This window comes from Heterocephalus glaber, unplaced genomic scaffold (genome assembly GCF_053883595.1).
Source record: "Heterocephalus glaber isolate CG9 unplaced genomic scaffold, H.glaber_assembly_v1.0 deba00001719, whole genome shotgun sequence".
In the NCBI taxonomy this organism is placed as follows: domain Eukaryota; kingdom Metazoa; phylum Chordata; class Mammalia; order Rodentia; family Bathyergidae; genus Heterocephalus; species Heterocephalus glaber.
Window position 1 is genome coordinate 5,785,033 of NW_028258432.1, and position 25,725 is coordinate 5,810,757.

General features: G+C 41.3%; 1 protein-coding gene across 13 annotated transcripts in view; it reads right to left on the reverse strand.

Annotated features, from left to right (window-relative positions):
* Positions 1-25,725, reverse strand: part of LOC101724694 (uncharacterized) — a 115,749-nt gene that overhangs the window by 65,109 nt on the left and 24,915 nt on the right. For 2 of the 13 annotated variants that reach the window (XR_015446629.1, XR_205671.3), the window contains exon 1: positions 7,496-8,169. The exons of 1 other annotated variant lie outside the window; for it this stretch is intronic. Coding sequence is in view for 1 of the 12 variants with exons in the window: in XM_087199475.1 (XP_087055601.1) it covers positions 37-147 (111 nt within the window). In the remaining 11 variants the exon portion in view is untranslated. Of the gene's footprint in view, positions 1-36; positions 734-7,495; positions 8,213-25,725 lie in introns of those variants that run through there. 10 more of the 13 variants (XR_015446630.1, XR_015446632.1, XR_015446633.1 and 7 more) reach the window with 9 other exon arrangements.

Below are 25,725 nucleotides of genomic sequence, written 5' to 3' on the forward strand. Positions count from 1 at the left end.
TTAGATTTTGTCATGATGGATACTAGGGATATTTACCAAAATGAAGTTTCCAGTCCAGGTGGAGGTGCTGGGACCAGATACCTTTGTCTGCCAAGGGGTGGGGACCAGCCCAAGGTGGGTAGGAGGAAGGGCAAGGTATGTAGGCATGGGAAGCGGTATTGTAGCTGTTTCGTAGATGCTCTTTTGGGTACAGCTGGTAGAACGATTCACTAAGACCAAGAGAAAACAACAGGCAGAGATGAGCAATAAAGCCAAGAGTAGACAGCTATTAGGAGACTTAGTTTAGAATCCATTTTCAAGGCATGACATGGATTGTGACATAGTCAGGTGTGTGCTTCTGATAAATCACCTGCTCATAGAGATTTCAGAGAAAGACATGACCTCAGAGCCAGGATTATCTCTTAGATTTTTTTTCCCATTAAGTTTACTGGTACATTTTTGGTATAAAATACAGTTACATTCATCATTGGGATCTTGTACCATTACATGAGTGTCTTGGTTCTTTTTTTTCTCCTTCCCTTGCCCTCCCTTCACCCCCTCCACCCTTCCCTATTTGCAAAGATCTTGTTTCCATTTTTTCCCTTTTCTCATATTTTTTCTTTTCCCTTTTTTTCCCTTGCCCTACCCCTCCCACTTCCCCTGCACCTTTAGACCTTTTCTTCCTGTTACACAATATCAATTATACATTTTTTAAATTATAATATCAAGATTTAGGAACCATTACCACAGATTTTACAGAATTTAAAAGAATACAGAAAGCATATTTCAAAAATCTGTTTTGAAATAAATTTGACAACTTCTAAGAAGTACCTTGGAAGACAAATTAATGAAACTAACTCTGGAGGAAATATAAAATTTGAATAGCACCTATTAAAGAAAGTATATTCCTAGCTTGAAAACCTACCTATATGACAACAGCAGGCTCATATACATTTTAACTGATAAATTATATCAAACAACTAAAGCAGAAAAAAGAAGGAACACTTCTCCCCTCATTTTAGGAACTCAACACTGTGCTAATATTAAAACTGGATAAAGATAATAGAAGAAAAAGGTATGAACATAGATAGAAATTTGTTTAACAAAACAAACTATTAGAAGTCAGATCTGGCAGGATGTAGAAAGTGGTTTTGTTATAGGGATGGCAGTGTTGGTTCAGCATTGGAAGATCCACCCCCAAAAGTCATCATTTTAACAGAGGAAAGGAAAAAGCCATACGATCCTGTCACTAGTTGGAGAAAAAGTATTGGACTAAATTCTACAGCTGTTCATGGTAAAAGCTATCAGGAGCCTAGAAGTAGAACAGAACCTTCTCAACAGATTAAAGACATGTACTCCATACTTCCAGTGAGAAAGCCTTATATGAATGGAGAAGATACAATGCTTTCTCCTTAAGGTGGGGAATAAGGGCAGATATGCTTACTCTTTATCTGTCCATTAAACTTTGAAACCTAGGCCCCACCAAAATAGTCTGGCAATAATGCAACACAATTAGAATAGAATTGGCAAGGTGGAAGCAAAATCTTTATATGTAGATGAAATGATCATCTACAGAGAAAATACTAAGAAATCTCTAGGAGTCCCTAGAACTTGTATTTGAATTTAGCAGGATTAGAAAACACAAGGTATATATAAAAATTCAGGTCTGTGTATACTTGCTATAAATGAAGAATTGGATATTGAAATTTAAAAGTTATGTAGGAGTACAAAGGACCTAGAAAAGTTAAAAAAAACAAAAAACAAAAACAGTGTTGGAAGACATTTAGTACCTAATTTTAAGACTTCTTCTAAAGCTACAGTAATCAAGGCAGTGTTGGTGTAAGGAAAGACATTTAGATCATTTGAATAAAACAGAGAATCGAGAAATAGAACCACACATATATGGTCCACTGAGTTTTGAAAGATTATTTAACATTAGCATTTTATAGAATATAAACTCAATTCAAGAGCCGAGGAAGAGATAGTGTTTTCAGCAAACGGCACTAGAACACCTGGTATCCGTATATAAAAAATTAACCTCAACCCTTTATTTCCATATATGAAAATAACTTGAAGGGATCTATGAACCTAAATATGAAAGCCTAAAAGTATAAAACTTTAAGAAGAAATTATAAGGGAAAAAGTTTATGAATTCAGGGTAGGCAAGAACTACCTAGGATACAAAAGACATGATGTATAAAAGAAAAAAATTGATAAATGAGAGTCCATCAAAATTTAGAACTTTAAATGACATCATTAAAATGAAAAGTAGTCCTTAAACAGACCATATTTACAATGCATATAACCTATGACCAGAATATATAAAGAACTCTTACAGCTCATTAATAGACAACCCAATTAAAATGTAGACATAAGAAGATGATAAATAGCCAGTATAGCACAAGGAATGGTGTGCAACTCTAGAATAAGAAAAATAGTATCAGTACAATAACAAGATTGAATTATACACTCATTAGAGAGATGAAGTTAAAAGTTTTAAAAGCCTTGTCATGACTTTCTTTTTGTTGGAGTCTCCCCCTTTGCATTTAATTTGTCACGTCTAATGGATTCATTCTGCTGCGTTTCCTGGGATTGTGATCCTCATTGTCTTTTCCTAGGGTATTGTCTAAAATTTTTTGGAGTGCCGGTTTGGTATTCATGAAGTTCCTGAGGTGCTCTTTATCATGAAAGTATCTTATTTTTCCATCAATTTTGAAAGATAGTTTTGGGTACATCAATCTGGGTTGGAGGCTGTTTTCCTTTAGGGCTTGAAATACATCACTCCAAGCTCTTCTTGCCTTGAGGGTTTGCATTGAGAAGTCTGCTGTGATTCTGATGGGCTTTCCTTTGCATGTGATTTGTTTCTTTTCTCTCACTGCTTGTAGAATTTTGTTCTTCTGTTGGGTTTCTGGAATCCCAACTATTATATGCCTATGTGTAGATTTTTTTTGATCAAGGCTAGTCGGAGCCCTATATGCCTCACTTATCTGTATGTCAAGTTCTTTTCCCCTCCTTGGGAAATTTTCTGCCATCACTTCTGTGAAGAGTTTTTTTATGTCATCTGCACTCTCTCTTCTTTCTTCATTGACTTAGATTTTGTTTTTATTGCTATATGGTTTGAAGCAAGGGTTTTCCTAAAATATACAGTCCAGCTAGTACTTCTCAGTGGAAGTAAACTGACAAGGCTTATGGACTCTGAAAGTTTTAAAACAAAGATATGTCTCTTTTAGAGTAAGCTCTTCCTTTGCTTTCAGGGCCTGTTTTGGTAAGATTTATAGACATCACTGTTTAGAAATGACAGCTTTGCTCTGCCAAGAAAACATGGCTATTACCCTAAATTTTAGAAAGTTCCTGAAATGAACCCTATGCCAGAGCTACAGAAGTCCTATGGAAACCTGAACCTGAGATGACATGAACCCTAAATACTATGTGTGAACAGGGACCCTAAATAAACATTAAAGGAAGAATTTCTTCTCACCAGTACCAGTGACCCATTTGGCTTCCTTTGTAGGTCACTAAAGAACAACAGTACATGTAGGGGAAGATATACCCAATTGTATTACTGTACAAACTAAGAAAACAGCTAAATAGAATTTTAAAATATTCTTTGATCAAAATATTGGCAAGGAGACACATTCATCATCATGAGAACACCTGAAAGAGAATTAATTTGTAAATATTTTGTATGATTGGATTTTAAACTTTGGATAGTTGGAAAAACCATAATCACAAGTAGAATCCAAGAAGACTCTATGAAACCATCATCTAGCTTCAACAATCATCACATTTTGCTACTCATTTCACTCATTCACATTTTTTGTTATCTGCATTTTTAAGCAGCAATACCAGTCATCATGATATTTCACACCTCAATCCTTAAATATCCTCTCAGAAAAGGAGGTAATTCCTTCTTTCCTCCCTCCTCTTCTTCCTTTCTTCCTCCCTCACTCCTTCCTTTCTTTTCTTTCTTTCTTGTACTGGGGACTGTACCCAGGCAGTGGGAATGCTAGGCAAGCACTGTAGAGCTAGCTACATCCCCAGCCCTTTTTATTTTTTACTTTGAGACAGGTCTCACTAAGTTGCCCAGGCTGGATTAGAACACTGATCCCCCGGCTTCCTGAGTCACTGGGATTACAGATGTGGGCCACCAGACTTGGTGATGTTTTCATACATCATTGCCACACAATTATTGCAGCACGCATTATTACAATCATTCCTAAAATCATTCTTTATTCCCATGATGTGTTTGCTACAATTCCCAAATTTACCAAAATATGTTGTTCCAGAAATCTGTGTTTAACTCTGTTTAAGCTCAGAGGTCATTCCTCAAAAACATCTATAACTGGGCCAGGGATTTAGCTCAGTGGTTTCGCTGCCTGGTGCACAAGTGCAAGGACCCGAGTTTGATCCCTGGTACCAAAAAAAAAAAAATCTGTAACTCTGTAACACCTGAAAGAGAGCAAAGTTCCACGCTAAATGGTAGGAAGTAATGCTTAATGCATGGAAGTGTTTTATAACAAGGAATAACCTGGAATAAATATCTCTGTTTGCATTGTTTTTGTCTATACTTTAAATGATTTCTTAGGATATATTTAATCTTAAGTGAAACTCAAGAATTACGATTGACTTAAGAATCTTGATTCATGCTGCTACCACAGTCTTTTCCAGAAAGTGCTGAGGATGAGGGCTTCTCTCAGCTTCCTACGCAGTGAAGTCACCTCAGCATCTTGCTAAAATGCAAATTCTGGTTCAGAACAACCATGGAGCGTCTCCCAGGTGACATCTACAAGGCCCACTTAGAGTGTATCCATGGAGGACCTGTTATGCGTTAAGCTGTGTTCCCCAAATTCATGTGTTGAAGTCCCAACCCTTAGCAATTTAGGACACAACTTCAGTAATTTAGAGTGTTGTTCCAGATGTAATCAGTTAAGATGAGGACATTAGGGTGGGCTGTGAATCTAATACGACTGTATCCTTATAGAAAGGGGAAATCCAGACGCAGACGTGAACACAGGGACATAGCTATGTGATCCTTAGGCTTGATGGGGAGTAGGGTCAGTTCTTTCCGCCCCTACAAAATCATTTGATACACTTTGCAGCCTGTAGGGGCCCTTTCTTGCTACAGCTACTGCCTAAGAGCCTCCGGCTGAGTCTTCAATGAAGTAGAAGTACATTATGGGAGTCACATGTATCCATAGATAATGATACTAAAAATAATGTTTAACAAGTCTTCCTATATATCAAGCACATATAAAATTTCATTTTACCTTCACAATGAACACATGAGGCATGCAGTGCTCCTCTTCCGAAAATCTGTTGCATATGTATGTGGTTTTTATGTATGTTTGGTGCTAGAGATGGAACCTACGCCACACTGGGTAAGTGCTCTACCACTGAGCTACATCCCAGCCCTTTCCTCCTAAGTTTAAAGAGCTTTGAGCTTTAATAACTTCTCCCAAGGTCACACAGCAAGGCATAGTTGGAATAGGATTTTGAATCCAGCCATCAGTCAGGTTACCCCCAGTGCCTCAGCCACTATCCACAGACATGGTCACCAAGCACTCTCCATGGGCAAGTACGCTCAGGAAGACACAGACCAGTAGGACCGGAGCAGGTGCTCAGCCTCCCTTTCTCTTTCATCAGGAGGGGCCTGGACAGGGCCATTTGACAAAAATGTGTTAAAAACTTGACTCTGCACAGGACACTAGGCTCAGTGCTCAGTGTCACTAGGGTACCAGAGATGGATCCTGAAAAGGCTTGATAATTGGGTAAGGCATGAACAGAAAGGACCACAACATGAGAGGGGCAGCCCAGACCCTGTAGGAAAACTCCTCAGCCAAGAGAATGTGGGGAAGGCTATACACAAGAGGTACACATAAATGAAATGTTAGAAGAAAGGTTGCCTTTGGGTTACAAAGGTGGAGGAGGGGTGTGTAAGTCAGATTCCTAACACCTGCGATATATCTGGCATCTGCAAATTAAGAGAGGAGAGATTTATTTTAGCCTATGGTTTCAGAGGGTTCAGTCCATGGTTGGTTACCTCCAAGGCACAAACATATGGCTGAAGGACTTGGTGGAGCAAAGATGCTCACCTCAAGTTGGCCAAAAGCAAAGACAGAGAGAAGGGAAGAGCCAGGGACAGGAATACACTCTTCTAGGTCACACCACCAGTGACCCAACATGAGACTTTTGGGGACATTTAGATCTAAATTATAACTGAGAAGCTAGTCCAAATGGCAATAGGAAGAGAGGTCAGGCCAGTGGTAGGCCCCTTCCACATCAAGTTTTCAAGTGTAGTGTGTGTGTGTGTGTGTGTGTGTGTGTGTGTGTGTGTGTTACTGGGGACTGAATCCAGGGCCTTTCCACTGAGCTACATCTCCAGACCTTTTTTTTTCTTTTTTGAGACAACGTCTCAGTAGTCACTACATTCTTGGGTTGGGTTCCATCTAGCAATCCTCCTCCCTCAGCCTCCTAGAATGCTGGGATTTCAGGCATGCACCACTATGACTGGCTGCTCAAGAGATTCTTTATAACAGTCACAAAGCAAGAGCACTCCTCCTTTCTCACCTTTTACTAGCTCTTGGAATGACATCCTAGCACAGCCCTCCCTCAGCGCTGGTAAGGCAGATACAACAGTGTTAGGGTTTGGGACTCTGGGTCCCCATTGCTCTCGTCACCTCCCTACTTGTAAGCCATATGACTAGAGTGTGACTCAACTCCTCAGCTGTGAAATGGGATCATGACCGTGCAGACTCCATTGACTATGGTGATGATTAAGCACACTGGTACATATATTATTGATCTCAGTGTCTCCCATGGTTATTCCTCAATAAATTGAAGCTACTGTTATAATTAATTATTACAAGGGTCTCCTAGTCTGCTTCTGCCTGGCTCTTCTGCTCCACATTGCTTCTCCCAGCCCTCTTCAGTTTGGTGAGCTACTTTCTGGCCTTTGCATTTGTCCATATACAAAAGTATGTGGCAGGAGCAAGGAGACGTTATCGTGTGACATCTGAAACTATTGTCCTCAGACATTGTTTACAGAATTTATATAATCATATTTGAAATTGAAGGAAGCTTAATGTTCTGAAATGAAGGTTCTAAATATTTTCTGTCTCAGTCACTGTTCTTGTTGCTGAGACACAATACTCAGTACTCACAACATAAAGGAGGAGAGGCTTATTTTGGTTCACGTTTTCAGTCCATAACTAGCTGGTTCTAAGGCAGAGAGGCTTGGTGGAAGGGTCTGGCAGGAAAAGGCTCCTCATGTCTTTGTGGGTAGGAAGCAAAGAGAGTGAAGGGAGGAGCTGGGAGGGGAGATACACCATTCAGGCCACTTAACGCCCAGTGGCCACTTCTTCCACCAGGACCCCACCTTCTAACAGCAAGTCTGCTGTAAGCCCCATGATCCACTCACCTTCCAAAAGCCCAGCCTATAAGCCCATGAGACTCTTGGGCGAAATCTAGATATAAGCCATGACATAACCTAAAAATAAAATTATGGATAGATACTCACAAAATTGCTGTCTTTTCTCTGCAGTTCACACTGAAAACTGAAGGAATGTCACAGGAACCTCTGGCCATGTCCAACTGCTCTGTTCCTATTCTTCTTAGGAGAAAGTCTTCGATCCAGAACAATGAGCCAAGCAGGGTAATCATGTAGCTGAACAGGTAATAATTATCCAAGAAACAGTGTACTGTCTTTAAGAAGATCAGCTTTAAAGGTCAAGGGAGTGGAAGTCTTCATAAAGGAGGGAACAATGTTAGCTATGTTGCTGTCTGCAGGAAAAGGAATCTACTCCTCCACTGGCAAAAATGCCTAGACTGCTTTTTTTTGAGGCTTGGAACTGATTTGTAAGGCGTGTTGGAAGATCTGAAAGAATGTGCATTCTTTGAGAAATGGCCCTCTCTATATTTTGTGTGACCTCAGACTCCCTTATAAGATATTTGTGAGCTATTCTTCATCACATTGAATATTTGACAAAAATTAAAATTCTTTCTGTCTCTTTCCTACCCTCTATCCCCACATCAAGAATGGTGAAAACACGTGAATTCACTCCTTCAGCAGATACAAAAGCTACATGGCTTCAGGTCTTATCAGCTATTCTATACTCCCCAAACCATTCTGGAAATTATTGTTTTTGTTTCACATCTGTAAATACACTCTCAATCCTAACTATGAGCTTGGCCTGGACCCACCCAGCCAGGTACCAGCAGAATCCACTTTTTGTGAATTGCTTTTGTGGTTTAAGGCACTGGGTAATTCCCTAGTCTACCAAAGATCTCAGATTCTTGCCTATAAACATCCATATATTTTAGGAACATGGTTCCATCCATCTGTCTGTCCATCTGTCCATCCATCCGTCCATTCATCATCCATCTATCCATCCAAATTCAGTAAATATTATAAGAATTTGTGAATTACAATCATTGCAAAATGTGAACAGTATGTGAACCGCCAAAGAACAGAATTTATTTGCAATTAAATGCCAATGTTGTTGTCCAACATTTATTTACTCCTCCCCTCACAAGTCAGAGAAGCAGAGTTCTTTCAAATAAGGACATTCAGAAAATTATTAACTTTGAGAAACTTTGAGCTTTAAAATTGAAAGTGATCCAGGTGTGGTGGCACAGGCCTGTAATCCCAGCACTCATGTGAGGCTGAGGGAGGAAAATTATTGTAGTTCAAGGCCAGCCTGAAACAGACAGCAAGACCCTTTCTCAAAGAAAACAAAAAAGTAAGTAAATAAATTGAATGTTGGCAAAATAACTTATATGTCATGAAAAAGTAGTGATATAAAAAAGAAAATAGATGCATTTTCAAATGCATATTAATTAATGTATTTGTTTTATTCTCACATCTAGTAATAATAACAGAAAACCCAAAGTCAAGAGAGGAGCTCAGTTTTTTCTGCAAATGTGATGGTGTGAAGGGGTTCTTAGTCTAATTTGGGGCTGTACAGATGATTGGCATTTTGTTATTTGTTTATGACACTTAAAAAGTTTTGGATTTTCGAACATTTCAGATTTCAGATTTTTGGATTAAGGATGCTCAACCTGTGATGAACAATGGCCCATGTATTGTGTAAAAAAAATTTTTGCACTACCAAAAAAAAGCACTGCATTTTTCACAAATTACTAATATTACTACTAATCAATATTCTATCAGTAAAATTGCTGGAAATACATTAAATATAATTCACCCTGTGTTAGATAACTACCAATCCATCATGTAAAAATCTGATTATATGAGTCTAACCCTAGGTTTTCTCAGATGCTAGTTATCATCAAAGCCCTTACATACTTCTCAAGAAAATTATGTATCACTTGATATGTAGTACAGCAGCCTACTTAATTCAGAATCCCCATGAAGATACACAGAGCTCTGTCATTCCTGTGTTCACACCATTCATTATTTAAGCTGTCAGTGTTCTTTAAAGTTCAATTGCATGGTGGAGTGAGGCCCAGTGGGAAGCCAGTGGGTAGCTGGGGATGTGCCCTTGGAGGGTAGCTCTTGGTGACCCACTGAGTTCTCCTGAAAGGGTCACCTATGCCACCTGCCAGCCCTTCCTGTTCTCTCCGCGCCTGCTTGGAGGTACATCTCTTGCTGGCTTTTGCCCCATGTGCTGCCACTGCCATCTGCACCTGCAGGAGGCAGCCAAGGGGTGGCCCTCACCAAAGAGCCTTGCTATGACACTGACACTTTGAACTCCAAACTATGAGCTAAATAACCCTCCCTTCCTCAAAAGCCTGTATTTCATTATAGTGAGTCAGAGTTAATACAGAGCTCAGCTCCAGAGCAGATGGCCAATGACTAATGAGTAAGAATACTGCATATAATGGCTCTTTGGGAACACAGATCTGTGTGGATTCCCAAGTCAATAGTGAAGCATACTTGACTGCTGGTACCAGGTAGGGGACTTGAGACCCTCAGAGAGCACAGTCATGGCCCCATGTGGAATAGTCCAGGAGTGCTGCCTATACTTCCCTTCTGTGAGGATTCCTCTTCCCCTTGGGGAGCACACAAGGCTTGTGCAGCCTTCCTCCAGGGAGACTGGGGAACTGGAAAACTGGTGGACCCCTTTACTACACCAGCCCAATGGGGAAGGTTTGGGGGATCCCAAAGAGCAGTACAACCACACCTAAGCCACTTAGGTCTGTCTTGTGCTTTCCCCGGCCTAGAATTCTTTCCTACAGAACTCATCACCAGCACCCCATGACTCCCTCCCAAGTGTGTTACTCTCTCCTCTCTTTATGGGGTACGGTGCCACTGGGACATTCAGCTCCTACTAGAATCCGCTTGCTAATATGTCAGTCTGTCACTACTCTGAATACTGTGAGAAGAGAGGAATGTTTACCTACACCTGTGTCTGCAAGCTTCAGGGAGGATTTGACAGCCACTCATCATTCAGTGGAGTCACTGCCGTATTTCTGAAGCCTCTTCAGTCACAAGCACAGTGTGAGGATGAGTTCCTGAGTGAATGGATGGGTAAATAAGTAATAAACTGTAGACCTCCCTGGTACAATGACTTCGTGAGACAGAGGGAAAAGCTGTAATTGCCTGCTTGACCTTCAGGCCTCTACCATGCCCTGATCCCTACTTTTGCCACTGCACATTGCTGACCCCCTGGTCATTCCCTCTCCGCACAAAGCATTTGTCCACCCCTGCTCCCACCATCACCTCAGATGACTTCAGGGACTCCAAGAATGATTATTCGGGCCACAAAGTGTCCTTACGTCCTTACCTCCCGCAGTCTTTTCCTTGAGTCCCATGTCACACCCTGGGCCTCAGCTTTTCCCAACTCCCTGGAGCAAGCATTGGCTGCTTTTCCACCCCTCTTGCTTGCTCAGTTGCCACCACTGCTATGTGGCCACCCTGTTACTGCTACTCTTATTGCCTCAGCCTACCCATCCCCTCCATTCTCCATTTCTCATTACGCATGGGTATCATACCAATAATACCTCAACCCACTTCCCTGCTACCTTCCCCTCACTGGGATAATTCCACACCCTGCTTTACCTACTCCTGGGACCTCTCTGAAGACACATTCATTGGGATCGAAGCGACATCATGATTCTCATCGTCAAAGAGGATATCATCTTAGTCTGTTTTCTGTTGCTCTAACAGAACACCACAGTTGGCGTGACTTATGAAGAGAATGTGTTCATTTGGCTCATGGTTCTGCAGGCTCAGAAGCCCAAAGGCCTGGCAAGAACATCTATTGAGGGCTTCATGCTGCATTGTCTCATAGCAGAAAAGCAGATGGCCAAACAACCTCCTCTGGACATGAGGGGTGGACTTGCTTTATAGCAACCTGCTCTCATGGTAACTAAGCTGCTGCCAAAGTAATGACAATCTATGCACGAGGTCTCCACCCCCATAACCCAAATATCTCTCGGGACTTGCAGCACAAGGGATCAAGCACCTGACGAGTGAACGTGGGGGACACATCCAAACCCACAGCAGACGCCAAGCTGCCCCCCAATCCCGCTGCATTCCTAGGGTGACTCACTCTCCCTGATACCCCAGCTTCCCTTCGCATCACTTGCCTCCTACTTCCCAGAGAAAATGAAAGTCATCAGACAGAAACTCCATGGATCCCTCGCTATGGGCTGCAGCTGTGCACCTACTCATGCACATATGCAAGCCCTTGGCCCGCCTGCTGCCAAAGCTGTCCCTGTCCACGTCAAAGCTCCCCCTTCCCCATGTCCTCCTCTCCCCTCAGCGACCTTACAGTTACGCTTCCCTCTCCGCCTTGGCATATCGAGTGACTTTCTCTCAACCTCACCATCCCGTCAGCAGAGACGCAGATGGAAATCCCTTCCCTCTTCCCTCATGACGTGCCTCTCTGGCTACTTGTAGGCCCCATGCCTCCCCTAAACAGCTAACACGACATTAGGTATGCCTCCATTTCTTCCCTTCTTCCTCCTCCTTCAGCTGGGTGCCTCTATCATTCCGAAACAGCCCCTGCAAAGGACATCGATGCTGGCTGTCCCGTGACTCTCAGGGGTATGTTTTTAGCCTTCCCATTGCTAGAAACGACTTGACTCGCCAGCAACCTTCACAGCTCCTGGCCTCCCCTGCTGCAGAGCACTTTCCCTCCTTGAATCCTGGGATATGACACTCGTGTGTTCTCCTCCTTGGCTACACTCTTTCTCCTTCTGGGCTCCTCTCCTCTACATGGCCTCTCCTGCTATCAGCTGACACCATTCTTCAAAGTCCTTGTGGCTCTTTCCTTCCCACTGTCATCTTCTCCCACACTGATTTCATCCAGACTCATGCTTTCATCATCATTTACAACAGGATGAGTTGTGCCCCCGAAAGATGTTGGAGTTCTAGCCCCCAGGACCTGTCTGTCTTTGGAAACAAGGGCTTTGGAGATGATAAAGTTAAGGGTTACAGTTTGTGTCTAGATGTCCCCTGAAGCCTCACGTGGTCATAGGGCTTTTTCAGAGGTAGCTGACTCTAGAGTATGTGATTCTGGGATTAAGGGCGTGTGATTACTAAATCAGTCCACTGATTGGTTTGTCACTGCCCTAATCCTGGTAGTCTGGTTAAGATAGAAGGGGCAGAAAGGGCTATAAAGGCCCCTTGTTGCTTTGCTCCTTTCAGTGCACCATGAACTGTTGCCCCTCTGCCATGTGCTACCCTGCCTTGGAGCCAGCCAATGATGGACTGAATCCTCTACAAACTGTGAGGTACATAAACCTTTCCCCCTTTGACTTTGGGTGTCAGGTATTTTGTCTCAGCAACAAGAAAAGTAACTAAAAAATTAAGATTAGATTATTCAGACATAAATAGGTAATAAGGAACTAAAAGGTGTAGTAGATAATGTGAAATAGGAAGAAAAAGTATAAAGGGGAAGGGGAAGTGGGAGGGGTAGGGGAAAAGAAAGGAGGGAATGGAATTAATATGAGAAACAGAAAAAATGGAAACAAAGTTTTTGTAGATAGGGAGGGGCAGAGGAAGGGGGAAAAAAATAAGAACCAAGATGAATCATGTAATGGTGCAAATTTCCAGTGGTGAATGTCATTCTATTGTACACCTTAAATGCACCAATAAAATTAACTTTAAAAAAGGTTAGATTATTCAAGTGGGCTCTAATCCAGTATGACTACATCCTTATAAAATGGGAAAATTTGGACAGAGACAGCCATACAGAGTGAAGGTGATGTGAAGATACAGGGAGAAGAAAGCAAGAAGATATGCAAAAAATTCTTCTCCATGATGCAAAAAGACTTTGTATGGTAAAGGAAATAAAAGATCAGTGGGGCTGAGCCACGGTGAGGGGCAGAGCGAATGCAAGGGGGCTGGAGAGAGGCATGCCTGGGCCATGGTGTTATTGATATAGCACCTCTCACATGATCTCCCTCACTTCCTCTTCTGGGCACAGAATGATGGCCTCTCCTCGCATGGAGTTGTCAGTGAGTAGGGAAATGGCCAATTATCCAAGAGGAATTTCCAAGAATGTGAGTTAGGCTAGGGTATGGGGTGATGGTAGGCACAGTCAGAAGTTTTAAAAATTACCTGTTCAAGACCGAATGAAATGAGAACCATACTGTATTGTGTTTGATGAAGTGGAATACCTAATATTGTCAATACTATATGTCAAATCTTCCCAAACTGATTTACAGATGCTATACAATAGCAATAAAAATCCACAGGAGTCATTTTTGGGGGTAGAAAATAAGAATCTGTTTCTAAAATTCATGGTACCTAAAATAGCCGAAACAACCCTGAAAAAAATCATATACGTGATTTTGAGACTTATAAAACTATAGTTACCAAGAAAGTCAGCTATGCATTGAAAGATGAATAATGGATTATTGAACAAAACAGAGTCTATAAATAGACTTATAAATATATGGTCAAGTGATTTTCAACAAAAGTGAAAAGACATCCACTGGAAAAGTGTATTTTTTCAGCAAATGGTTCTGAAACAGACGGACATTCATATGCAAAAACATGAACCACCATCTATGTCTCACATTATATGTAAAAATTAACTCAAATTGGATCATAGACCTAAATGTAAAACCTATATATGTATCAAACTGTACCTAGAAAAAAAATCATTATGATCTTGGGTTAGGCAAAGATTTCATAGACACAACCACAAAACACACACACACACACACACACACACACACAATATGTAAAAGATAATAATTGGCACATTGTATTTCACCATAATTAAGAACTTCTGTTCTTTGAAAGACATTGTTAAGAAAATGAAAATATAAGCCATAAGCTAGGGGAACATGTTTGCAAATCACAGATCTGATAAAGTTCTTTTATCTAGATTATGTTTAGAGAAAACTCTCATTTGCAATAATATGAAAATAACCATATTAAAATGAGCAAAAGATTGGATAGACATTTTATGAAGGAAGATGTACAGATGGCAAAATAAGAACATGATCAACATTATTAATAATTCAGGAAATGCAAATTAAAACCACTCCAAGATACTACCACATATCTATAGATTGACTAAAATTTTAAAAATTGGTGACAGCAAGTGTGGTTGAAAATGTAGTCACCGGAACACTCACTGTTGGTGGGAAAATGAAATGGTACAAAGATTGGGACAATATTTCACCAATTTCTAAGAAAGATAAACATCTCCCATCACATGAGCCAGTCGTTCCATAAGTTGGCATTATCCCAGGAAAAGAGAAAGCAGGTGTCCACACAAAGGCTTGTACATGACAGCTGATTAAACCAGCTTCAGTTGTATCAGCCCCAGCTGGACACAACTTAAACGCTCATGCATACAAGGACTGGATGAACAGTGGAGTACAACTAACATGAACTAGTGATGCACAGGACAGCGCAGATGAATCTCAAAGTAATGATGTTGAGCAAAAGAAGTCAGAATGACAACAGCAAAAGAGCGTGGGATTCTTCTTATGTGAAATTCTGGGAAACGTCAATTGGTTTACAGTGATAGGAAACAGACTAGCGTTTGCTCTGGAGGAATGGCCAAGAGGACTGAAGTGCTCTACTTCTAGTCATGATGGATATGATCATTATTTTAACTATGATGGTCATTACACGGATGTATACGTATGTAAAAATTTATCAAATTTTACACTCTAAATGTGGGCAGTTATGGCCTGTCTATGATACCTCAACAGACACAGAAAAGCAAAAAGAAAACAAAAATGGACCCCATCTCAGCTCACAACATTTTTAGTTTAAATTAAATAGTTTAATGGGGAAAAAGTAACATTTTTTAAAGCTGGGTTTTCCCAGGCTTGTGACTGATCCTTACAAGGGGAAGGGGAAGTAAAAAGAATTAAGCTATTTTATGTACATGTACCAACTTCCCACGATGAATGTAATCATTATTCACTGCAAACATGTACGAATAAAAACAAACATTTAAATTTTTAAAAAAAGAATGATCAAAACTCCAGCATTAATATGGGCTATTCTGTTAGTCACTGTTCCCTAGAGGAATGAGGTACAGTGCGGCTCTCTGAGTGGCATTTTCCTACCTATAAAATGGAAATGACAGTACCTACTTACAAGGGTATCAAGGTGGGCCCAAGATGATCACAAGCATCCTTACAAGGCAAAAAGGGGAGACGGGAGCGTCAGAGGCGATGTGATAAAAGGACACAGAGATGGAAGTGATGTGATCGCTGGCTTGGAGGATGGAGGAAGGACCAAAAACCCAGGTTTGTGGGCAGCCTTAGAAGGTGGAAAAGGAAGTGAAATGGATTCTCCCCTAGAGCCCCAGAAGGAAGGCATCCTGCCAACCTCAAGGAATGTAGCCCAGAACCCAGAACTATAAGATAATAAACTTGTGTTGCTGTAGGCCATGAAGTCCATGATAATTTGTTACAGCAACAAGAGGAAATGAATATATAACTACTCCTAATCTCTTCCTTTCCTCAAAAACCATTAGAGTTTGTTCTCTTCTAGAACAAACATCCTGATTCCTGTGTGCCTCATAGACACCAAATCAATCTGCTAAGTTGTCTTTGTAGCGCACCTCATACTTCAAATCCTTCCTTTAAACTGTAGCTCAGACCAGGACTGGTGATACACACCTGTAATCCCAGTTACTTGGGAGGCTGAGGCGGAAGGATCACAACTTTGAGAGCAACCTGAGCAACTTAGCAAGACTTTGCCTCAAAATGAAATTTTTAAAAGGGATAGGAATCCAGCTCAGTGGGAGAGTTCTTGCCTCCCATGTGAACTGGGGTTTAAGCCCCAGTACCTCCAAAAATGAAGAAGAAGAAGCTCATAAATAATGCCTTGCATTTAGGGACCCAACCAGCACTAGGAATAATAGGTCAGCTCTTCCTCCATTCAGTTTCAGTTTAAGCAGCCTCACCCTCTAGAAATTCTTCCTACCAGAGTTTTTCCCTCGCTTGCACTTCAATGCCTTTCTCACTATCCTCTGCAATTATTGAACACTTAAATCCTTTGCTCTCAGTTTAAATTAGTACAAAGATACCACTTCCTCCATTTTTCTGCCTTTTGCCACCTTGTGAGTTTTTCAGTAGTTTAGGGGAAGAATCAAAACTGTTTAGATCACAAAATCTGATTTTAAATATAAAAAATTCTTATCAGAAAAAGATGAAAATATGTGACCCCATATTTTTATCTCAAAGGGAAGAGCTCACCTGGTCTCAAGATTGCATCTGTTTTGAGTTGAAAACTGGCCTTTTAGGGCCACTTACCAAAGTTCATCCCTCTCAGTGGCTTCCCATCTGGTCACAATTCATTTCAAGTTGTCAGCATAATCAATGGTCTAAAAATAGACCAGAAATAATAAGTTTAAAATCCTAGGCCTGGCAGTGTTGATGTTAATGGAATGCATCACAGGACAAAGCTGAAACTTGCTTGTATCTAAGTAAACCAAACTGGAAAAATAATATAACAATCTGTTATTTATATGTATTCAAAGACATCTTTGTCTTTCTAGGGATAATAATTAGAAGATCTGCTATGTCTGATAAAAATTTTTTTAACATGATGCTTTGTAGTTTAGCAAAAACAAAAGAAAGATTGCTACGTATCTTCAAGGCCTTAAGACTACCAAGGTTTCTCAATATGGCATTGCTGACAGCTTAGACAACACGAGTGCTGATTTGGGGGCTACCCGGGGGTACTCAGCAGCATTCCTGCCCTCTCCACTGGATGCCAGGAGCCCTCCCTCCTGGGAGGAAAACCCATCCCTAGTTGAAAATGCTGAGCTAACCTAACTCACCTGTTTAATAAAAATTAAAGCAAATGCTTTGTAGCAGTATTATGTTGAGGTTTTAACATTAATCTTCCTTTAGCCTAACATTTAGGCTTGAATTACAAGCTATTTTCTCCATACATGCAAAGATCTGTGGGGGAAAAGAAGTAGTTGCCTTCTGGCTATTAAAATTTTACTCTCCTATTTCCAATGATTAGTGCCATTTATTCCTTTATACTCAGAAACTCAAATTTTGTAAAGCTAGTAACAAAAACATTCCATATTCATTTTATCCTTTTCTCGCTATTATTACTTCCTGAAGACCAGAAGACGTCAACATCTCCCACCTGCTCTCATCAGTATGGGCGGGCGGAACCCATTCCCAGCTCACCACAGCACAGAAGGCAGAGCTGAAAGGTGCCTCCCCAGTGGTGCTGGCCAACCCCACCGCTGAATCTTCTCCACGACGTCTCTGTCTTCCCTCTAATAGAATGTTCTGCTTTTATAAAGGAAGATTGCATCAACCTTAGATTCTGCTCCCATTCTGCTCTCTGGAGCCAGAGCAGGAGATACCCAATTCTTCCTCCACACAGGGCTCCTGAAGACCCTGACATTCCATTCTGGCTACCCTAAGATATTTTTCAACTGACAGGAGCCCCCAGAGGGCTTTTGTGGTGGTCATTTTGTCAAAGACTTGCTCAAAAATATTTTTATGGACTAGTATAAGTCCCTAATATTTTCAGAACACTGTTTCTGTTCAAAAATTTTTCCAAGTTGGATATGTGTGTGTGTGTATGTGTTTATACAACACTGGGGACTGAACTTGGGGGCTTCTGAGCTACATCCTCAGCCCTTTTTAAATTTTATTGGAAGACAGGGTCTCCTTAAATTGCCCAGATTGGCCTCAAACTTGCAATCCTGCTTCAGCCTCCCAAGTAGCTGGGATTACAGAGGTGTACCACCAGGCCTGTTCTGAGTTGGAATTTAAAGTCTTGAGAATGCATCTCCTTTACCCCCAAACCGCAACAATGACAACAATAGCCCTCAATGGCAAGAAAAGGCTCTGACTCCAAAGCATGGGGTGGTCAGATCATAATCGGAAAGAAGGATATTTCATCTTAACTCCTGTTACTTGTCCAAAAAACAAAACAAGGAAAGAGTAAAGGAGCTTTAAACTCATCTACCACTTCCCAGACGTCAAGGGGTGGGGGGGATCACTCACCTCCAGGTGTCTGCAGCTTCACATTGTGTCTTGAATCTAATAAGAAAGTCTAACTTCTTAGCTAAATCTGCTGGCCAAATACTTGACTTTAGCTGAATGCTACATAAATCCTGACTGACCCAAGTCAGGGTGGTTTGTGGCTGGATAAGGAGTTCTGTGGGGAAACACTTTCAGAAACACCCTTGGAAAGTCAACCCTTGCTTTCTCCCTCCTTCTGGCCAAAGGGTGGGCTTTTCTGGGTTAACTCTGATTTAGCTGCACCCTGTGGGTTTGGACTGATGGGCCAATGAGAATCCAATGTGGGTGGTCTGTGGGGGTTGGACCTAAGCAGGCTAAATGCATGTGGTATCAGTTCCCTGGCTGAGAGTGACAGTCACAGAATTGGGCATCAAGCACTTGACACTGGTGAAATGATGTCAGAGGGTCTGTGAGAGGTGTATATTTTCTCATATTTACAGACAGGCCTTATTCTCATAAACGTACGACAGGGGCAATGCGAGTGATTGTCTGCATATTACATTTTAACAATAACAATTTAGGACCAGGGATTTAGCTCAGTGGTTCCGCCGCCTGCATCACAAGCGCAAGGACTGGGGTTCGATCCCCAGCACCAAAAAAAAAAAAAAAAAATTTTAATACCACTTATGGCCATCGCAGACTCTTTAGTAGTGGATCAACTAAAAAAAATTTAATGAAATGTAGGCAACCATGTCAAAGACACAGTTGGAAACTACAGCCTTGGAGAGCAAATGCAATAGAACAGACCATGCCTTGCTCCGCATTTTGATGTGAGGGAACAAGCTTGGAACCCAAGCTTCCTGGGAGGGCCAAGCATGAGGACACTTTATTCAGATCCCTTTGTCATAGCTGGGTCTTTGTTTTCTGAGGTGCCACTCAGATCGTTGACTCCTGAAGCCTGATCTTTTCCAATGCTTTTGTTTTTTCTAGAAGCTCAGGGGCCCTTTCCTGGCCCTGACCCTGTCACTGGAACATACTAAGGTACCCAGGGCATAGTGGTGAAAATGGTAACAAGTCACTTTCAGAGCACAGCTGCTTTAAGTGTGAATTCTTGCACATAGTTGTAAACAAAGCAATAGCAACTGCCACCTTTCTGGCTCTTGCCATGTGCAGGAGAGTGCCAGATGCACTCTATATAGTGTGGCTGTGACAGCTGGCAGTCATGTGACATGGGGAATCTAGACAGTGATTCCTAGTGCCCTATAACCAAATGTGACTGCATCCAGCCAGTAGAACATGGATCACAGAGGTGAGTTTGCAATGGAGCTACAGAACCTTGGGCTGCTTTGAAGCCCTAGGAGGGGCAGTAGGATCTCTACATAAGATGTTCTATAAATTCTGATGGGATGATTTTTTTTAATAAGTTAAAAACATCATAAATCAAAAGTGCATTACCATAAATCAAAAATACATGTGACCCACTAAACATCACTACTTAGCCCAGCCTACATAAAGTGATGCTCCGAACATCTACATTTGCCTAACAGTTGGGCAAAAGCATCTAACACAAAGTCTCCTTTATAATACAGCATTGAATGTCTCATGTAATATACTGAATGCCCGTATTTACAGAACACTGGAAACATAGCACACTATGGAGTGTTCATTGTTTCCTCTTCATGATTGCGGAGCTGACTACCTGGGAAAAATCCAAATTCAAAATTCCATGTATTCTATCTATTAAATACGTACTGCCTTTGCACCATTGTGAATTCAAGAGATCACAAGTCGAAATATTGTAAATCAGGGATCTGTATCCTTTTGTTCCATCTGTATCCTTAAAGAGTGACCCTCAAGATACATCGTCACAGGCATCCTCACGTCTGAAGCCCTCCTGCACTCTTCCCTGGCCTATGGGTGGGATGTCAAAGCCCAAGTGGTCTGGAAGATGCAAAGCCATCCTTAGCCTAGATCCCTCAGCCTTCATGGAACAGAGCCATCTGCCACCAGCAGCACCTGACACCTGCCAGGCACATCTTCAATGGGCTATTATCTAACGTGCCAATTATTTCACTCAATCATCACATGTCTCATGCTCCTCTGAAATATAAGGTCCCACAGCTGCTAAGAGCAGCACTAGACTCTACCTTCTGGATGCCGCTGGAGGCAGCAGACCACCTTGAGTTAAGGGGCCACAGCTGAGACCAGCTCTCCACCTGCTACCAAGAACCCAGATTTGAGGAGTGTCAGGGAGTGTTCTGGGCTTCAGTCACCTCACTGAAAGTGGGTCCAATGATTCTCCAACTTTATAGATTTCTCTAGGCTTAAATAAAATAAGCCAAGTGCAATAGCTAGCAGAGCAATTGATATAATCACTCAGTGACTGTTTGGATCTCTACATATTTCACTATACTAAAGACCAAATAATGAGTTTTACTCACCACTGAACCTCACAGAAGATTCTTCTTCTCAAAAACCAAACTCCACCTCTTTTGCAACCCTACTTGGTACCCACTGTCTTCCCAATCTGATTATCTTACAGGCAGAGGTCACTGTGGGGTGAGTATTTCATTCCTCTGGTGCTATGGACTAAAAGTTTACTTACTTCTTGAATATTTTTTTCTGAAAGAACATTGTCTTTGGTCATACAGCCTGTATTAGTTAGCCTCCCTGTTGCTGGACACAATACCAGACACCCACAACTTAAAGGCAAGAAGGTTTAATTGGCTTGCATTTTCAGTCTATAATTGGCTGACTCCAAGGCAGAAACATCATGGGAAAACTGCTCATGGCAGCCAGGAAGCAGAGCAAGGAAACAGCATCACAGAAGAAGGGTCAGGAGAACAAACACAGATCCCAAGGCAACATTTCCACGACCACCCAGACACAGCCAGAAGTGTGCTCCACCAATCCCCAGGGCAGATCCCAAAGCCTACTAAAGTTGACTCCCATCCTATCACACAAGCACTCTGTATCGGCTGGCACCTCTGATCCTTGCTCTTCCTTACTGGCCTCACCATGGAGACTCACTGCAGCAACAAATGGAGGAAATGGTTGAAGTGATGCCACCAAGACAGCAGGTGGTGGGAAGACCTGATCTCCCTGACTTTGCAGTGTGAGGTCCATGAAAGGAGAAGTTTCTTGAGATCACATGGACCATAAATTTTCAAGGAGAATAAAGGTTCACAGGGACAGATTATCTGAGAGTGTCTTAAAGTCAAAGTTCACTGGCTCACTGCAAACAGAGCCCACTAAACTATGGTTCTGTGGTTGGAATGTGCTTTGTCCCCTTCACAACTCTTGGTGAAACTCGCTTTTCTTTGTGGCAGTGTGGGGAGATGGGGCCTTTAAGGAGTACAGTGCTTGGGTCCTGAATGGGTCAATCCATTCATGGGTTAACGGGTTCTTGCAAGAGAGGCTTTGTTATCGAAGTAAGCTATGCTTGATATCTTTGCTCTGTCTTACCAAATTAGAGCCCTTCACCATGTTATGATGCCACTCCAGGCCCTCACAGATGCTGAGCAGATACCAGTGCCATGCTCTTGGACTTCCCACCCTCCAGAACTGAGGGTTAAGCAAACCTCTATTCTTTATAAATTATAAGGCTTCAGGTATTTTGTTATAGTAACAGAAAAATGGACTAAAATATAGAGTTTTTATTATTTTTACTGTACCATATACTAATGAGACCCTAAGTCCCAAATCAATTTCTACATTTTGCAAACAGAAGTTCTTGCCCTGGATCAGCCCCAAACCAACTTACATGTGAAAGAGAGGGATATGAATACATTAATAGAAAGGATGGCAGAGGTTCTTGGAGAGACTGACCTTGAAGGCACTGTGAGCACTATTGCATTCAAAAACTAGCCCTCATACCAAGCCCAGGTGGGATCTCTGCCCCAAGTTTGTGTGCCACACTGTCCTTAGAGATCTCCTGCCCTGTCTGGGTCTTTACCAAGATGCTCAGCAGGTTGCTGACATTTCTTCCTGCCTGGTCTTTACCTTCAGCAAGCCTTACCTTCAATGTTTCTCATGAGACCAGTGGGACTTCAGGCTAATAACACTAGTCAATTTGGCCTTATCTTTTTGACCCACAGCTTGAAGAATTTTCAGGGAAGATATTTAGTGTCCCATTCTGGAACTCTCAATATATGATTTCTCACAATTTATTCCTACATAGCAGTGTAGACAAAAGTCATTCTCCTTCTGTTTCCAGCCATGTTTCAACAGTCATTCACTAATAGATGTTTTATTAGTAATGAAATTTACTAGGCACTGGATGATTGTGGGAAAAAGGTAGATGTGGTTCTGCACCTTGGGTCTCATGCGGGCATCTGTTTATACAAGGAAACAGGGGGTTATGGTACTGGCGGTGTCATGTAAGAAGAGGGACATGTGCATTCCTAAGAGAAGCCATTAACCCAGGCTTGAGGAGTGTCAGGCAAGACTTGTTGGAGGGAGAGTGAGTAGGAGCTGTCTTGGTGATGGGGTTTGGGGAGTGGAACAGGCAAGAACACACTAGAAAGAAAGGCCGATTTTCATAGGTCCTGAAACGAGCATGTATACCCTGAGTTTAAGGAACGGATCAATCACTGTGGGAAAAGCAGAGGAAGGAGAGGGCACTGAGTCAGGAGGCTGAGACACAGGCAGGCCAGGGCTTGCTGGCCTCAGAAACTATATTGAGGAGTTTGAGTTTTATCTTAAGGTCAATTAGGGGCCATCAAAGGATTTCAACCAGAGATGCCATGACCTGATTTGGATTTTATAAACTACTCTTGGTGATGGATCAGAGAACTATTGAATAGAGACAAATTTGGAGGCAAAGGATCCATTGGGGGCAGTTGCACAGGTCTCTGATGGGGTAGTGGATACATTAGGGGATATTAGCAGATAAAATCAGTTGGTAATTAACTTAGTCTGTGTGTACTGCTATGACAAAATACCACAAACTTGTTGGCTTATAAGCCACTGAAACTTATTTTCCACAGTTCTAGAGGCTGGAAGTCCAAGATTAAGGTATTCAATGTAAGGGCCTTCTCACTATGTCTTTCTCTGGTGGAAGGAGAAAGGGAGCTCCCTGGGGACTCTTTTTTAGGGCTCTAATATCATCATCTCTTCTAATTTAATCATTACCCAAAGGTTCCAGCTCCTAATACCATCATGGCGGAGCCTGGGTTTCAAATTTGAATTTGGGAGACACAAGCACTCAGATAGTCACAGTGATGTATGGTAGGGGAGTGGCCTGGGGAAGTATCTTGGAAAACTGAAGCAGCAAACTCAGGACCTGTGGAATTGTTCTGTGGGTCAAAGGAATGACTTCAGATGAAGGCATATTGATTCTGAGGTTTCAGTACATAGTTAGCTACACGAGTCTAGCAAAATGGCATTTAACAGTATGCTGTTTTTTGGTTGACTTTTCAGTTTATACCAAGTTATTTATTATCCTGGGTTCATACATTGAACTTGTAAAAGGTAACTTAAGTAAATCTTAAGTGTATTAAAATATGTTGTGATAATGGGGATTTTAATAATATTCTCACACAGATACTCCTACTTTTGAATATCACCACTTCAGTAAAGCCTCCTACTGTGTCAGACAATTCCCTTAATAAAATGTACTGTCACTGAGACAGTATTTGATCAATGGTGCTGAAAAGCGGGTTTTACTTTTCTCAGACAAAGCTTCTGTTTCACTGCATAGCTCCAAAAGACTCCCACAGGTGGTATTAAGTATGCCAAACAAAAGCAAGCTTCTCAATGGCAGCCAATATAAAAAAGATGGAGGAAAAAAATCCAATAGCTCACTTGAAAAGTGAACAAAGGAAATGAATAGACAGGCACAGTAAAAGAAATGCAATGGCTCTGAAACACTCAGAGAGCACTCAAAATAAGAGAAATAGAAGTTAAAATTATACTGAGACACATTTTATGCCATGTGATGAACAAAGATGAAGAATATGTTAACACACTGTGTTGGTGAGAGATTAGGGAAACAGATTTTTTCCCCAAGAAAGGTAAACAGGTACAGTCTCTAGAAAGGGCAATTTGGCAACATCCCCAAATTTCATATACCAAAATATTTTTCTAGCAAATTTGTATAGACAAGTTTGACTAACAAATATCTTTGAACATGCATGAAATGCTTTAAGTTCCCAATTATTCAGGGAGGTATGGAAAAAAAACTAAAACCCATCAGCAGGGAAATGGTTTATATAGTATGTTATAATCACAGAACAAAAGTATGTGCTGCCATTAGAGATGGAAGCAACTCAGATGTCCATCAACAGATGAATGGATTTACGAAACGTGGTATATGCACACAATGGAATATCACTTGGCCATAAAAAGGAAATGAAATTCAGACAGATACTGAAACATGAATGAACCATGAGGACATTCTGATAAGTGAGATAATCCAGGCATAAAAAGAACTCTACGAGTTCTATACCCAGTCCCTAGAGTAGCCACACTCACAGAGATGGAAAGCAGAAAGGCGGTTGTCAGGGCTTGGGAGATGTAAGTAGAAACTCTTGTCTGATGGATACAGAGTTCCAGTTTACAGGATGAATGGGGTTTCTGGAAATGGACCCTAATGACATGTTGTAGAACAGTGTGATTGTGCTTAATGCCCTGGGATTGCACACTTAGAAATGGTAAATAAGACAACAAGCTTTCCAAATTCAGGGGTTTTATCTCTTTACTGGTCAACATACAATTGCATAATCAAATTCTTACTTGCCAAATCATGTTTTTTAGAGGGAGAAATGCCTAACTCAGGGGCCAGCTTTTCACTTTGGCTGAATATAACTGCTGGAGGAATGATTTGTTTAGGTGGATTCCCAGGGCTTGCAATAATGAAGACAGCTTTTAACTTTAGAAGTGTTTAAGCTTTTCTCCAAAGAATATATTCCCACCATCAGGGGAAGAGATGATTTGTACATTAACCCAGCATATTTCACTTCACTAAAAATGTAAGTAGCTACAAATAAAGAGGTTCCTTATTCAGACCTATTCTAATAGACAGACATGACAATATTTTCTAATACACCACACCTATCTAAATAGAGACAAACCACTCACAGGAAACCTCATAAAGAAGAATCCAAGATTATACATTCTCTAAACTAAGAGATATGCATTTGTTGTAAATGAATGTTTACTTTCACTAAGTTCAGTGTGAGTTTTGTTTAGTTTGATCCCTTAGCTCTCCTGTAACATAAATCCAAAATACCAAAATCAAAAACCTTTTTTTAGGATTTTACAGGAACAAGATATGGGTGTTCTCTCTCAAGGTTTCTGTTCAATATATACATGAAACTTTAGTATATGTGGTGCTGAAGCGAGCACTATACATGAAACTTTAGC